The sequence below is a fragment of the Drosophila erecta genome, unplaced genomic scaffold (genome assembly GCF_003286155.1).
Source record: "Drosophila erecta strain 14021-0224.00,06,07 unplaced genomic scaffold, DereRS2 tig00000000-arrow-pilon, whole genome shotgun sequence".
NCBI lineage: Eukaryota > Metazoa > Arthropoda > Insecta > Diptera > Drosophilidae > Drosophila > Drosophila erecta.
Window position 1 is genome coordinate 1,494,105 of NW_020825194.1, and position 13,472 is coordinate 1,507,576.

Sequence of the window (13,472 nt, forward strand, 5' to 3'; positions counted from 1 at the left end):
TTTCCTTTCCTGCCCTGCCATCCATCCATCCATCCCGATATCCTGCCCGCAGTCTGCTGTGTAATGTGTGCGTAATAACATAATATCCTTAAGATATTTTAATATTGCCTGCCGCTGCATATTGAACTGCGGCGTCGTTCGCATCCAGGACTTTCCCCTCGTTGTCCTGGAGCTCGCATTTTCGTCCTGCTCCCGGTCCTGGCCGCATTTCAACATATTTGGCTTTACTTTGGCTGCCGGCTTGTTTGCTTCCATCCTTATATCCTTCCTGCGATTTAACAATACCTTTGTGCATCGTAAAATAATTGCCGCAGGGGTTTGTAATCTTCTGCGTTTGGGTGGCTTGCAATTTTCATTTCGGCCAAATTTGGCTTACCATTTTTCGTGATTTCATTTTTCAGCTAAAAAGAGCAGCTAAAAGGTTGGCTAGCGCGAGGGACATATTTATGAATGTTCGGCATACTAGGGCAAGTCCTTTAGCCAGCGATGTGAACCACTTCATTAGGCTACTTTCATCGATTGCCTACCACGGAAAGGTGGGCCTGCCTTCAAGCATTTTGCTAGAATGAAATCAAGTTTCTTTTGCTTGTAAGATAACTGTATACATGGATGAATTATTAAGCAAGTACTATTTATATCCCTCTAATTCCCTCATATCATATCCACAACGAATACCCATAAACGTAAGAGTCCTCGTTATCGGTTCTCACTTAATGTTATGAGAATTTCTCCTTCACCCCATCAATCCATTATCCAATGTTTCTCCTGCCTCAGACTTGTGTGTTTATCAATAATGTGCTCCAAGGGCTGGGAGCTCGGGTATGTTTCTGGTGTTTGGCTCATGATTGTTTTTAATAAGTCGCTGCCCTCTGCCCCCTGCCCCCTGCCCCCTGCCTCTGCCCGCACTTCAGGACCGCTCGACATATGCGGCAACAATTTAACGTTGAGCTCATAAATAAAATCGCTGTCCCCTCGGCGACTTGACTCCAGTTTCAGGGTTTCTTAGTCAAAGTGCGGTGACATTATTATTGGAAGAGAGTCGCCGAGTCGCTGGCAATTTGGGTATATAAGCATAAGTATATGAGAGTGTGCGGCACTCGAGTTATTGACAAGTTTATGTGCTTAATCCTTCCATAAAGCGCGCCATTAAAATGCCAACAAAAGGTACTTTATATGAAAATTTCCGCCCCGCCCACTGAAGTGGCGTCCACTTTTATCGTCAGCTAGCTCATCGTTCAAATTTCAATGAACGCGCCGAAATTTAAATGCTACCCTACACTTAAAAAAGCATGAAGCGAATAACTCCAATTAACCCTAGTAAAACTATACTGAAACACAAATGTTTAATTATGAATCTTATGAGTGCGCGGAAATTACTGGGCTATGCCAGTGCTTATAGCTTCTACTACTACTGTGCTCTCGATTTTTTCAGGTGTACTGAATGAATGATATGTGTAGCTGCGTGCGCCTAAGACAATCGAATGTTGTGGGCGTGTCGAATGGCACACGAAGTCGAGGCAGCTGCCTTGCATCCTGGTGCTCCCCATCCTCCATTTGGTGCCTGATATGCTCGGGTATTTTTATTGCCCGTGCCCCGCGCTCGCGATTCCGTGCATAATAGTGTAAAACTAGACATATATCTTCCGAGCGGCTATATATTTGCCGATGGCGAGCTGCTATTTGCAGCGAAACTCACGAACTCGTAATAAAAATGTTTCGCACTGGCAAACGTGTGGCCAGAAGTGAGGATTTTGGGGAGCGAAATTGAAAACGGAATGGTTCCGAGCGGAAGGCGCAAAATGGCCTCTCGGCCTCGCAAATGAAAGACAGGCATTAATTTTTGAACATTTTTATTTACCTCCCAAAATGAAGCGAGTGGAGCGGGAAGGAAGTGCCGACGATTTGGTGGAAAAAAGTTGAACTCATTTCACAAGTGTTTACAACAAAAAATGTATTTTGCCTTGGATGAGTAATGCGCAGCTTTTTTTATCAGCACGAAAGCCTCATTAGGTTCTGATTTACAGTGCATTTTTGCGAAATACATACACACATTAGTCAGTACTAGAGATAACTTTCAGCTTTCGTACTTCTCACGTCTCGGACTTACGTTTGAAGCCCAATCTCCATGTGTTCCACTGGGCGCCAACCCCATACCGCAATCAGTCTGCTCCCCCTTAAAAAAGCTTGGTTTAGGAAGAAGAAAAATGATGGAACCTCTTGCAGAGCACATTTAAGCGATTTCACATTTCTTAATGATTCTGACAGCTGAATGATCTTTCATTCCGGGTGCCCAAATGTGGTTTTCGTATTCTCCGTTCGCGCCTGTCAGCCCCAATTTGAAATTCTGAAATTCTGAAATACTGAAATTCGGTCGAATTTGTGCCTCAAGTGGCGTCGGTCTTTAGTTAATGTCAGTCAGAGAGCCCAGATGTTGCTTAAGTTCGGTTTGCTTTCTGCATTCTCTGTGGGATTAATTAGGAACGGGCTCTTCGGCACTATGTACACTCGCAACAAAGAGCTCATCAAAAGGGGCAACCTGATCGGGCCTTTTAATTTTAATTCCACGGCTAATACATCATCGTAAGTCAATGCAGACGGCCCACAGAGGTGGTGCAGTGGCCAGTGGTTGAGAGGTTCAGTGGTTCAGTGGTTCAGTGGCTCAGTGGTGCGGTCGTGCGTGTGTGTGATAAGTCCTGAAAAGAGCCGGACTACACGTTCTAATTTTCACAACAGTTGGCAATGCACACAATCCTCAGTACACCCCCTATATTCGCCTTGATTTCCTCACACCCCTTCGCGATAAGTACACTGGGAAAAATGTATAAATTTCTTAGATATTTAGCATAATCCAAAAGTATGCATCAATATTCTTTTTGCAAGTGTACAGTGGTTTCTAATTTTTTTTTTATCACCTTATAAAATAAGTGTTCCATGGAACTACTTTTGTTTATTTGAACTCACGAATGTGTGTGTATCTCTTAGCTCCAAGTAATTACGCCGGATGTCGCATATTTCAGATTTAGAATTATATATTGTTGTTCTATATTGTACGAGTATATATGTATATATTGCTAAGTGTAGGCTACAGCGGAAATCAAGTCGAGGCCAAAGTTCCCCGATGCCGCATTCCGAATCCGCGGCAGATTCTGGTGGTGTTGTTTCGATTTCGTGTTGCCCTTGTTGGTGGTGGCAACGTCAAGGTGAAAGCCGCTTAAGGTGGATGAGGATGGGGTGAAAGACGGAGCGAAACCGAGGACGAGGCAGGAGTCCATTGTTAGGACTCAACATGTGCGCGATTGGATTAAGTGGCGAACGACGGCGATTCAAGGACAATCAATGGAACAGCACGAGAGTCCTGGGAGTCCTGTTCCCGTGCCTCGCCACCTTCTGTCCAAATCGAAGCTAGACCGCGTAACAGAAATCCATTAAGGTGACCGTTTTATTTGCTACATTAGCGGAGGTCGGGGTGGCGACTTAAACGCATGCATTTAGCCATCTGGCTGCATTTTGCCAGTACAAGAGTGTTAATTGAGACTTCTTTTTATTGGTTTCGGAGTGGGTAGTCATGCGGAATGGTCAGGACACGCAGATAGTCCCATTTCCATTCCCATACTTCAAAAGCAACGTTCTGCATGCAAATCTCGAGCGAAAGGATACGTTACAGGAATCGGGCAGCTGCTACTATGCGCTGAGGAACGCCCACGTGCCGTAGAAATGCCGTAGAAATGCCGTAGAAATGCCGGGAATGCCGTCCCGGAATTTCCAATCAATTTTAATTGGCACCCCATCGATGGATGACAGCGAGAAGAAATCCAAAATATTTGTGCATAATTTTAATTAGAACATTTTTCTATTTGCGCAATTTATCTTGTGAGTTTGTGCCGGGACACTTTACTTAGGAACCGGTGGCAGACGTTCAATGGATGTCAGAGCCAGTGCAATAAATTATTTTAAACGAGCATATCGAAGATGTGTCGCCCTCTAAAATTCAACTCACATACATATGTGCCGTTGGGTATTCCAAATATTTTTATGGCTACATCCCTGGATCCCTGGCCGGGCGTAGGTATCGTCGTAGGGATTTATGTGCAATCGGGGGGCTCGGAAATAGGAGATAAATCTGCTGCCCACTCAAGCGGCCAGCCAATCAAAGCTGCAGTCACTTAAATGCTCGCTGCGGGACTCTCTCTCTCTCTCTCTCTATATCTGCTCCCGGAAAACTCATTTAAGTTTTCCTCGGCCAGAGAGATAGGTGAAAAGGATAAGGTCGACTCCAAGGGATTGGCCAACTTTGGTCCGGCTTAATTGCCCAGTGTCCTTGCAGCGAAAGGGGCGGCTTAATTGCCTCAGCCTCTGATTCCGACTCCGATTCTGCCTTTTGACTCCAGTGCTTAATTGCCATTTAGTCCTTTTTAATGGACTCCACTGTACGAGGACACTGGCCCATGTTCATTAATGACCACCACGGCTAGATTTCCGCTCACCTCCTTTCGTAACTTTTGCGAAACCCTGTCGATACCAGATAGACTTGCAAATGCCAGCATTTTAATGGCAGCATTTTTGACTTATCTGTCCATCTGGGCATCCAGCATGTCCTGTGTGTCCTTCGTGCACTCTCGTGCCCTTTGGGGCACTCTCAGCTCGCTTGTGTTGCATAAATTTGCCCAAATTGTTTTGCTACCGTCCGATAAGACGCCGTCGATGGCATGACAATTAGCCCGAAACTACATTTAAAATATTACATGTAGTCCTCCAATTCTGTGGTCCTATATTCCGTATCCCCTCCTCCTTTGCCAGCATTAATTATTTCTTGGGATTGTCTGTCGAAAGTGCAGACACAATCGGATATCTCGCATATTGACTATTCGTCGAGAATGACAACGAGTCAGTTGTCAGTTTATTTCGAAACTATATTCAAGCAAGTATTAATGTATCTTGTGCCAATGTGCTGTAGCTTGTGTTAGTTTTAGAAGTAGTGCTTTTTTTAATTGCATAATTCATTCGGGTTTTTTTACTTTGGCTTCCAAGAATCTATTTTCAATGACAAATCTATGGTTCCAGCAATCTGAAATTCCCAAATATTTGAACCTCTTATCTTTAACTTATTGACATGATAACAGCAAGTAATCCTACTGAAGCTCAAATCTTTCCGATTCAAAATCGAGACAGAATCAGTCAAATTTTTCGTGTTCATCGATCAGATCGTAGTCGAGCTTTGCGGAGTTCAGTCGAAATCGCAATGAAGGTGATCGCAGTGGTTTTGTTGTGTATTTTGATTAGCCAAACCCAGGCAGCTTCACGATGTAAGTGCACAAAGTGAAAATTTCTCCGAACATTGTGTTTTTATAAAAATACAAATCCAAACAATACTGAATACCGATACTGAATACTTAATAGAAATCGCTTTTTATATTTGTGGTTGCTCACAGACAAGACTTGTTCGAATCCCAACCAGACAGAAGGACTGTGTGTGCCCATTTCCTTGTGCTTGCCCCTGCATTCGGTGTTGGTGAAGAGTAATCCTACACAGTCCGAGATAGAGTTTATTCGAAACTCACGTTGCGAATCAGACAAGAGCAAGCACCACTACGTCTGCTGCACTACGGATAAGGACTACAACAGGACGCCTGAACAAATCCCTCGCGAAGATTCTAGTTTGCTTCCCGATCGGTCCATCTGTGGTGGCGACCAGTTGGTTCCGGGCAATAAAACTATCCTCTCGGGTTTCCCCTGGTTGGTGGTATTAGAGTACCGTAAATCAAGCGAAGAGATAAAGAAAAGTGGGTGCACGGGATCACTGATCAATCACCGATATGTTCTAACAGCAGCTCTATGCCTGGCGAAATCTTATTTGATCCCATACGACCTGTAAGCAGCCTTATATCTGTTACTATGGTTTTATTATTAACTATTATCTTCTCAGAGTCTCTGTACAATTGGGAGAGCACGGCACTAGTGCCGCAGAGGATTGCCGCAATGGAAGCTTGGAATGCAATGGAATGCTGCGAGTTGAGGTCGAGGATATCCACATACATGAAAACTTCAAACTCGGCTTTTCAGAGTATGACATTGGTCTGATCCGCTTGCAGAGGGAGGTCGCCTATACGCCAAACATTCGACCTGTTTGCTTGCCCTCGACTGTGGGTGTGCAGCATTGGAAATCCCACCAGGAGTTTACCGGGGCAGCATGGGGAGCGAACCAGACTCAGATTCATAACCCCGTCCAGATGAAATTTGAAGCCACCGGCGTGGATTTGGACAGCTGTCGTTCCGTATTCCCCACTTGGAATACACTGCAAGAATCCCATTTGTGCGCCAATGGTCCGAAGGAGGCCGACGGCTGCCCTTGGAGCCTCGGAGGACCACTGATGGCATTCCAAGAGGGCGTTTGGGTCGTTGGGGGCATAGCTTCCTTTGGTTTGATTTGCAGACCAGGCAACAGTCCAGGCGAAATACCTGATTTCTACACAAATGTTATTTTCCTCGAAAGCTGGATCAAGCAGACTATTCGACCATGAATATGTGCTCTACATATATTCCTATACCTTTTAATAAGAAAAACAATTAAAAAAAATATGAAATTATCAGTCCACAGCTCAGACACTGCTCTTATCAATAAATGTTCAAAAATATTTTGAACCCCCAATAGCACCTCCTCCGCCACGCTGTTCATGGAGCTGGAAAATGAATTTGAATGAATACTTGATTGGCATTCCATTTCTTACCGATTGAAGTTGAAGTTGCGATTGCGTTGGAATCCTCCACTGCTGGACGATTGATGATCCTCGCGGTCATCGAAATGACGTGGAGCTCCTCCTTGGTAGCGATTGCCATTTCCGTTCCCATGGCCGTTGCCCATTCCGCCACCGCGATCACCCCTACCACCACGGCTATTGAAGCCACCTCGAGTGGTGCGGTTGTAGTTGATGGACGTGGTGCTTTGGGTGGGGCTGCTGTTGGACATTTGGTGGTTGCTGCTGCTGCGGGCTTCCCTCCGCCACCACCTTTTTTGTAACCGCCCAGACATTGGGAGCCACCGACTAGGGGAGCTCCGATAGCTCCGCTGGAACTCGGGGTCTGCCGGCGATGGTCGGCTATATTGATACGCAGGGGGGCCGAAAAGTTGTCCAGCTTGATGCGGACGTTGCAGGAGACGCACATTCTTCACCTCAAAGTCCGAAAGGATCTTCATCACATCGCCCTGGACGAGACCCTCGGGGTCGTCGCCGCAAGTGCAGACACAATCGGATTGCTGATAACCCGAATATTGACAGACATGTTGATTTCGAAACTATACTCAAGCAAGTATTAATGTATCTTGTGCCAATGTGCTGTAGCTTGTGTTAGTTTTAGAAGTAGTGCTTTTTTTAATTGCATAATTCATTCGGGTTTTTTTACCTTGGCTTCCAAGCATCTATTTTCAATGACAAATCTATGGTCCCAGCAATCTGAAATTCGCAAATATTTGTTGTGGTATTTCGCTCGCTGAACCTCTTATCTTTATCTTATTGACATGATAACAGCAAGTAATCCCACTGAAGCTCAAATCTTTCCGATTCAAAATCGAGACAGACAGTCAAATTTTTCGTGTTCATCGATCAGATCGTAGTCGAGCTTTGCGGAGTTCAGTCGAAATCGCAATGAAGGTGATCGCAGCGGTTTTGTTGTGTATTTTGATTAACTATAACCAGGCCATTTTACGATGTAAGTGCACAAAGTGAAAATTCCTCCGAACATTGGGTTTTTTATAAAGAGGAATAAACACGCAAATAATATTGAAATTGCTTTTTATATTTGTGGTTGCTCGCAGACAAGACTTGTTGGAATCCCAACCAGACAGAAGGACGGTGTGTGCCCATTAAATTGTGCTTGCCCCTGCATTCGGTGTTGGTGAAGAGTAATCTTACACAGTCCGAGATAGAGTTTATTCGAAACTCACGTTGCGAATCAGACCAGAGCAACGAGACCATCTTCGCCTGCTGCACTACGGATAAGGACTACAACAGGACGCCTGACCAAATCCCTCGCGAAGATTCTAGTTTGCTTCCCGATCGGTCCATCTGTGGTGGCGACCAGTTGGTTCCGGGCAATAAAACTATCTTCTCGGGTTTCCCCTGGTTGGTGGTATTACAGTACCGTATATCAAGCGGAGAGATAAAGAAAAATGGGTGCATGGGATCACTGATCAATCACCGATATGTTCTAACAGTAGCTCGATGCCTGTCGAAATCTTTCGGAAACCTGTAAGCAGCCTTATATCTGTTACTATGGTTTTATTATTAACTATTATCTTCTCAGAGTCTCTGTACAATTGGGAGAGCACGGCACTAGTGCCGCAGAGGATTGCCGCAATGGAAGCTTGGAATGCAATGGAATGCTGCGAGTTGAGGTCGAGGATATCCACATACATGTAAACTTCACACGCGGCTTTTCAGAGTATGACATTGGTCTGATCCGCTTGGAGAGGGAGGTCGCCTATACGCCAAACATTCGACCTGTTTGCTTGCCCTCGACTGTGGGTGTGCAACATTGGGAAGTCCACGAGGAGTTTACCGGGGCAGCATGGAGAGCGAACCAGACTCCGATTGATAGCCTCGTCCAGCTGAAATTTGAAGCCACCGGCGTGGATTTGGACAGCTGTCGTTCCGAAATCCTCCCTTTGGATACACTGCACGAATCCCATTTGTGCGCCAATGGTCCGAAGGAGGTCGACGGCTGCCTTTGGAGCTTCGGAGGACCACTGATGGCATTCCAAGAGGGCGTTTGGGTTCTTGGGGGCATAGCTACCTTTGGTTTGGCTAGCATACCCAAAAAACCTTATATCTACACAAATGTTATTTACATCGAAAGCTGGATCAAGCAGACTATACGACCATGAATATGTGCTCTACATATATTCCTATGCCTTTTAATAAGAAAAACAATTAACAAAAATATGAAATTATCAGTCCACAGCTCAGACAGTGCTCTTATCAATTAATGTTTTAAAATATTTTGTGCCCTATGCACCGATTCTGATCTGATACGCCTTCTGAATAAGTCTTCTTGAGTGCACTGAGTTCCAACATTTTCCCACCTCCGACTTGGTTTACTTCAACCTGCCACTTGAGGCAGCTTCTGCCCATGGTGCACTTACATTTAATGAAAAAAGGAGCATTATTATTAAATTATACCCAAGGAAAAGTCCCCTCCCGCACCTCTCCGCTTCCATTCGAGAGCATGACATAAACATAAACTTTGCGCCTTTTGTGTGAGCGAGTCCTGCGGGTGTTCCTTGTATATGTATATACTTATCCTGATCCTGGCCGGCGGCTAGCAGCAACAACAAGAACGGCAACAAACACCTTTAATATTTTCATTATGAAGTCATTCAGCGCGATTATTAACGCGTGACCCCCAAGGCGATTCATAGCATCCAGAACGAACGGTCAAATGCGGACAAAAGTTCAGGTTCACCCTAATGGACAACAGCAGCAACGCTTGGGAACAGTTTTCAGTGCACGGAGAGAAAATGATAAACAGTCGTTTTGATAACATCAGCTTGAATTTTTGATTTTCGTGACTATTTGGAATAACACCAGACTGTTCAAAACGTGATTTAACAGTATTTTCTTTGAGTGTGTTCCGCTGCTGAGGTAGATTACAATTTTTGTTTATAAGTGGGCAAGTGCAGCTGTACCTAATAATCATAATAATTGCGCCATGGGCGTCGACAGCGTCGTCAACTTTTCCAGACGCCAACGCCGCCCCCATTTTCCCTCCCAGCTACGGCAACAACAATTGCTTATAAAGTGCGTGTGACACATTAACGGGAAAAGTCCGGCGCGAAAAGCGGGAAAGCCTTGGCTTGGCAGACAGGGAAAAAAGGCAAATAAAACTCGCGTCCAGCGGGCGAACTTCAAAAGAAATAAAGGAGAGGAGAAAATAAAAGAAAAGTCCTTTAATGCCGTGAATTTTCCGCGGGATTTCTATAGAGTGCAGCGTGTGGGGATGGGGAAATTAGATGGGGGGTCACTGCGGTTTCAGCCGCGCAAATTGAAAAAATGTTCGTGCGTAAATTGGCTTTTGGGCCGGGGATGTTCTCCATATCGGCCAGAAATTGAAATGGAAACAGGCGTGGCCAGGTCACCTCACATCCGCCGTTCTTTCCACTTTTTCAAATTGAATTTCGTTTCGAGAGCTCCTGAGAAGGCCAAGCGCAAAGTGAAAGTGGAAAGCAAGGAAAAGCCGGGAAAACCGGCAGCAAATTAAAAAGAAATTAAGCCAATTTGCCTGTACAGGCCAGGATGTGCGGCTCAATTTCAGGAGCCGTGGCCAAAAGTGGCCGCGGCTTGTTGTGGCTCGTAAATCTTGGCCCATAAATACCAGGGCCTTCTGCTCCTTTTCGCCTCACTTGCCAAACGTCTTTATTCCGGCGTAAAATTCTTTAATCTTGTTCAATTCAATTAGTTCGAGTTGACTAGTTAATGCCGCTCCAAGTGTCCACGAATGTCCTTTTTGTCCGCCGGAGGTGAGTTATCTTCCAGTCCCGACTTTGTCACCGAGCATTAACTTTTGCAATTTATGGGTACTCCAAGCGGAATGGCTGGCGTCCTGATGTTTATGGTTATCCGGGGCTGATCAGCGCCTAATTAGGAAAATATCCGTGTTGCTGCATTAGAAATGAATAGAATCGTGAATAGAAATAAATTGGGCATAGCGATTTGTACATCCACGGGCTAGAAGTGATCCAGAAATTGGATAATTCGTACTTCCTTTAATGAACTGGTTTTTTATATGCTAGGCCAAGGATTTATTTATTTCTTCGCCTAATCACTGAATTTAACGAAAGCGTAAGAATGAATTACACAATGTGAATTTTGAATACGCTTAAATTGGAAAGGCGATTGCCGTCTTGATTTCGAGGACGAAGTGTACGAACATCAGAGGATACAAATCTAATAATGTAATATAAGAGGCCTGTGAAAAGTTTATTGAAAGATCTCGCCATGCTGAACCCCACCGATCTAGACTGCCATCAAATTCGTAGGATCCGATTCAGTTGTCGCCCACACCTGGATCATGATCACTCGGGGCTCCTGTCGATCCTGCGAAAGGAGTAGACGCACTCAAGGCATCGGTTATGGCATCCAAATCCTGGCGTGGCGAGGATACGGGCGTGGAGCTATCATCGCGGGGCTTGGCCTTTCCGAAAATCAGAGCAGCCTGTTTGGTTTCGGCCAGAGAGTTTATGGGTGCAGTCACTGTCCTTGGCTTTAGCACCAGCTTGGGGCGATCATCATCGTCGAGCACTCCGAATTGATTGCTCGAAGTCGGACCGGTTCCAGATGATCCCGATTCCGATACTCCGTGGACAGGATTATTGTTGTCCCCGCCAAAGTTGCCGTTCCTATTGCCATTGTAGCTGCCAGAACTTCTAGCGTTGTTTGGATTGTAGTGTCCTCGGCGATCGCGGTTGCGGTTCTGAACAAAATTGGTATAGTTGCCGTTTTCATTTATGCTCCCGAATCCACCCCCTCCATTGCCATTGAAGTTTCGCTGCGTATTCCCGACCCTAACTCCTCCAGCACCTCCTCCGCCGCCGCTGTTCATAGAGCTGGAAAATGAATTTGACCTTGAGGTCATTTGAGCGCTTGATTGGCATTCCATTTCTTACCGATTGAAGTTGAAGTTGCGATTGCGTTGGAATCCTCCACTGCTGGACGATTGATGATCCTCGCGGTCATCGAAATGACGTGGAGCTCCTCCTTGGTAGCGATTGCCATTTCCGTTCCCATGGCCGTTGCCCATTCCGCCACCGCGATCACCCCTACCACCACGGCTATTGAAGCCACCTCGAGTGGTGCGGTTGTAGTTGATGGACGTGGTGCTTTGGGTGGGGCTGCTGTTGGACATTTGGTGGTTGCTGCTGCTGCGGGCTTCCCTCCGTCGACACTGATGGGATCCCACACTGTCGTCCCGCCGATAGTTGCGCCTTTGGTAGTAGGGATTGCTACCGTTTCCACCACCGGCGCCGCCTCCTCTTCCGCCGCCACCACCTCTTTCGTGACCGCCCAGACTTTGGGAGCCACCGACTGGGGGAGCTCCGCCAGCTCCGCTGGAACCCGGGGTCTGCCGGCGATGGTCGGCTATATCGATACGCAGGGGCGCCGAAAAGTTGTCCAGCTTGATGCGGCCGTTGCAGGAGAGAGCCCTCTTCAGTTGGGCCAAAGTCTCAAACTCCACGTAGCCATATCCCTTGAACTCATCGGTCTCACGATCCTTGATCAGGCGCACATTCTTCACCTCAAAGTCCGAAAAGATCTTCATCACATCGCCCTGGACGAGACCCTTGGGGAGGTTGCCCACATAAGCAATGAAAGGTGGTTCCGTGGGCACCTGACGCTGCCTATCGCGATCCCTGTCACGATTGCGATAGTCGCGGAAATTGACGCGATTGTCTCGATTGTCGCGATTATCCCGATTGTCGCGATTGTCCCGATTATAGTCGCGATTATCGCGATTGTAATTGCTAGTGCTATCACGGTTGAACTCTCGGTCCCGCTGGCTGGAGCGATTGGCCATGCTATTTAGTCCTAGTCCCAATCCTACAAAAATATATGTACCTAGCCGTAGCCACGCAAACTTCTAATCACGGACACACGGAGCACCAAACGCTGAAAGAAAAGTCCGGAGCTCGATATTCCAGACGCTGTTGATAAGTCTACGCGAGACAAGGGACTGGATTCTGAGCTATAGGGCTGCTATAGATTTTTGACAACACGGAGACTTTAATTTCAATCCCACTCGATTGAGTTGTATTAAATATATGAAGCTGCATGACTTTAATTATATGTAAATTGCAATTGAACATGTTTTTCCTACTCTCGATGTCTACAATTTGTTTTTTAAGACTACGCAAACTGGAAGAGATCTGTTTACAGCCCAGCTTGAATTAAATCTGCTGCATGCTGAGCACAGAGCTCTGTGTTAAGGTAAACCATAAATGATTAATTACGGCGCCAGGCTCCAGACCCATTCCCCTTTTTTCGCAAAACATGTGTAAGCAGCAGCTCCATCTTCGCCGCCAGTTTGTGTTTGTTTTATGGATAATGCCAACAAAAGCAGCAACAGCCAGTACATGAAAAAGTCAACAGAAAATAGTGCAGCCAGGCAGTAGCAGCAGCAACAGCAGCAGCAGCAACATGATGCGCAGCAGCAACAGTAGAGAAGCGCTTTCTGTTTGCCCCGCGAACTCATGACTCATTTTTGTACATTTGTCAAAATGTGTGCCATACATCATTTTAAACAGTGCAGCCTGGGGGAGGGATAAAGGTTGCGCAGAGTGAGGGATCACTGTATTTTAGCCACAGCCTGGCTTTCATTGAAAGCCCTGTCTCGTTCCATTTTCCGAGCCATCTCTCTCTCTATGCAGGAAAACCTTGTCCCAGTGTTTCGAAAGACTCAACGCATGGAGTCCAAGATAAATCGCC

At 46.0% G+C, this 13,472-nt stretch overlaps 4 protein-coding genes across 5 annotated transcripts; 2 read left to right on the forward strand and 2 right to left on the reverse strand.

Moving 5' to 3' along the window:
- The first annotated feature begins 957 nt into the window (after positions 1-957).
- On the forward strand, positions 958-6,609 carry LOC6555147 (serine protease 7). 2 transcript variants are annotated; one of them, XM_026980320.1, is made up of 4 exons: positions 958-1,062; positions 5,121-5,303; positions 5,430-5,868; positions 5,924-6,609. In XM_026980320.1, the coding sequence occupies exons 2-4, from the start codon at positions 5,240-5,242 to the stop codon at positions 6,516-6,518; spliced, it is 1,098 nt and encodes a 365-aa protein (XP_026836121.1). In that variant the 5' UTR covers positions 958-1,062; positions 5,121-5,239; the 3' UTR covers positions 6,519-6,609. The 2 variants fall into 2 exon arrangements, with proteins under 2 accessions (XP_026836121.1, XP_001981158.3); XM_001981122.3 differs by lacking the exon at positions 958-1,062 and having other exon boundaries at positions 5,036-5,303.
- A 112-nt stretch (positions 6,610-6,721) lies between these two features.
- Positions 6,722-6,988, reverse strand: LOC113563716 (H/ACA ribonucleoprotein complex subunit 1-like). Its single transcript, XM_026975789.1, has one exon. The coding sequence runs from the start codon at positions 6,962-6,964 to the stop codon at positions 6,722-6,724; it is 243 nt and encodes an 80-aa protein (XP_026831590.1). The 5' UTR covers positions 6,965-6,988.
- A 592-nt stretch (positions 6,989-7,580) lies between these two features.
- LOC113563717 (serine protease 7-like) lies at positions 7,581-8,878 on the forward strand. Its single transcript, XM_026975793.1, has 3 exons — positions 7,581-7,704; positions 7,811-8,243; positions 8,299-8,878. Exons 1-3 carry the CDS (start codon positions 7,641-7,643, stop codon positions 8,876-8,878), a joined length of 1,077 nt encoding a protein of 358 aa, XP_026831594.1. The 5' UTR covers positions 7,581-7,640.
- A 2,063-nt stretch (positions 8,879-10,941) lies between these two features.
- LOC6555149 (heterogeneous nuclear ribonucleoprotein 87F) lies at positions 10,942-12,711 on the reverse strand. The gene is made up of 2 exons (XM_001981124.3): positions 11,657-12,711; positions 10,942-11,596 (listed from the first exon to the last, which is right to left on the reverse strand). The coding sequence occupies exons 1-2, from the start codon at positions 12,562-12,564 to the stop codon at positions 11,038-11,040; spliced, it is 1,467 nt and encodes a 488-aa protein (XP_001981160.2). The 5' UTR covers positions 12,565-12,711; the 3' UTR covers positions 10,942-11,037.
- Between the last annotated feature and the right edge of the window lie 761 nt (positions 12,712-13,472).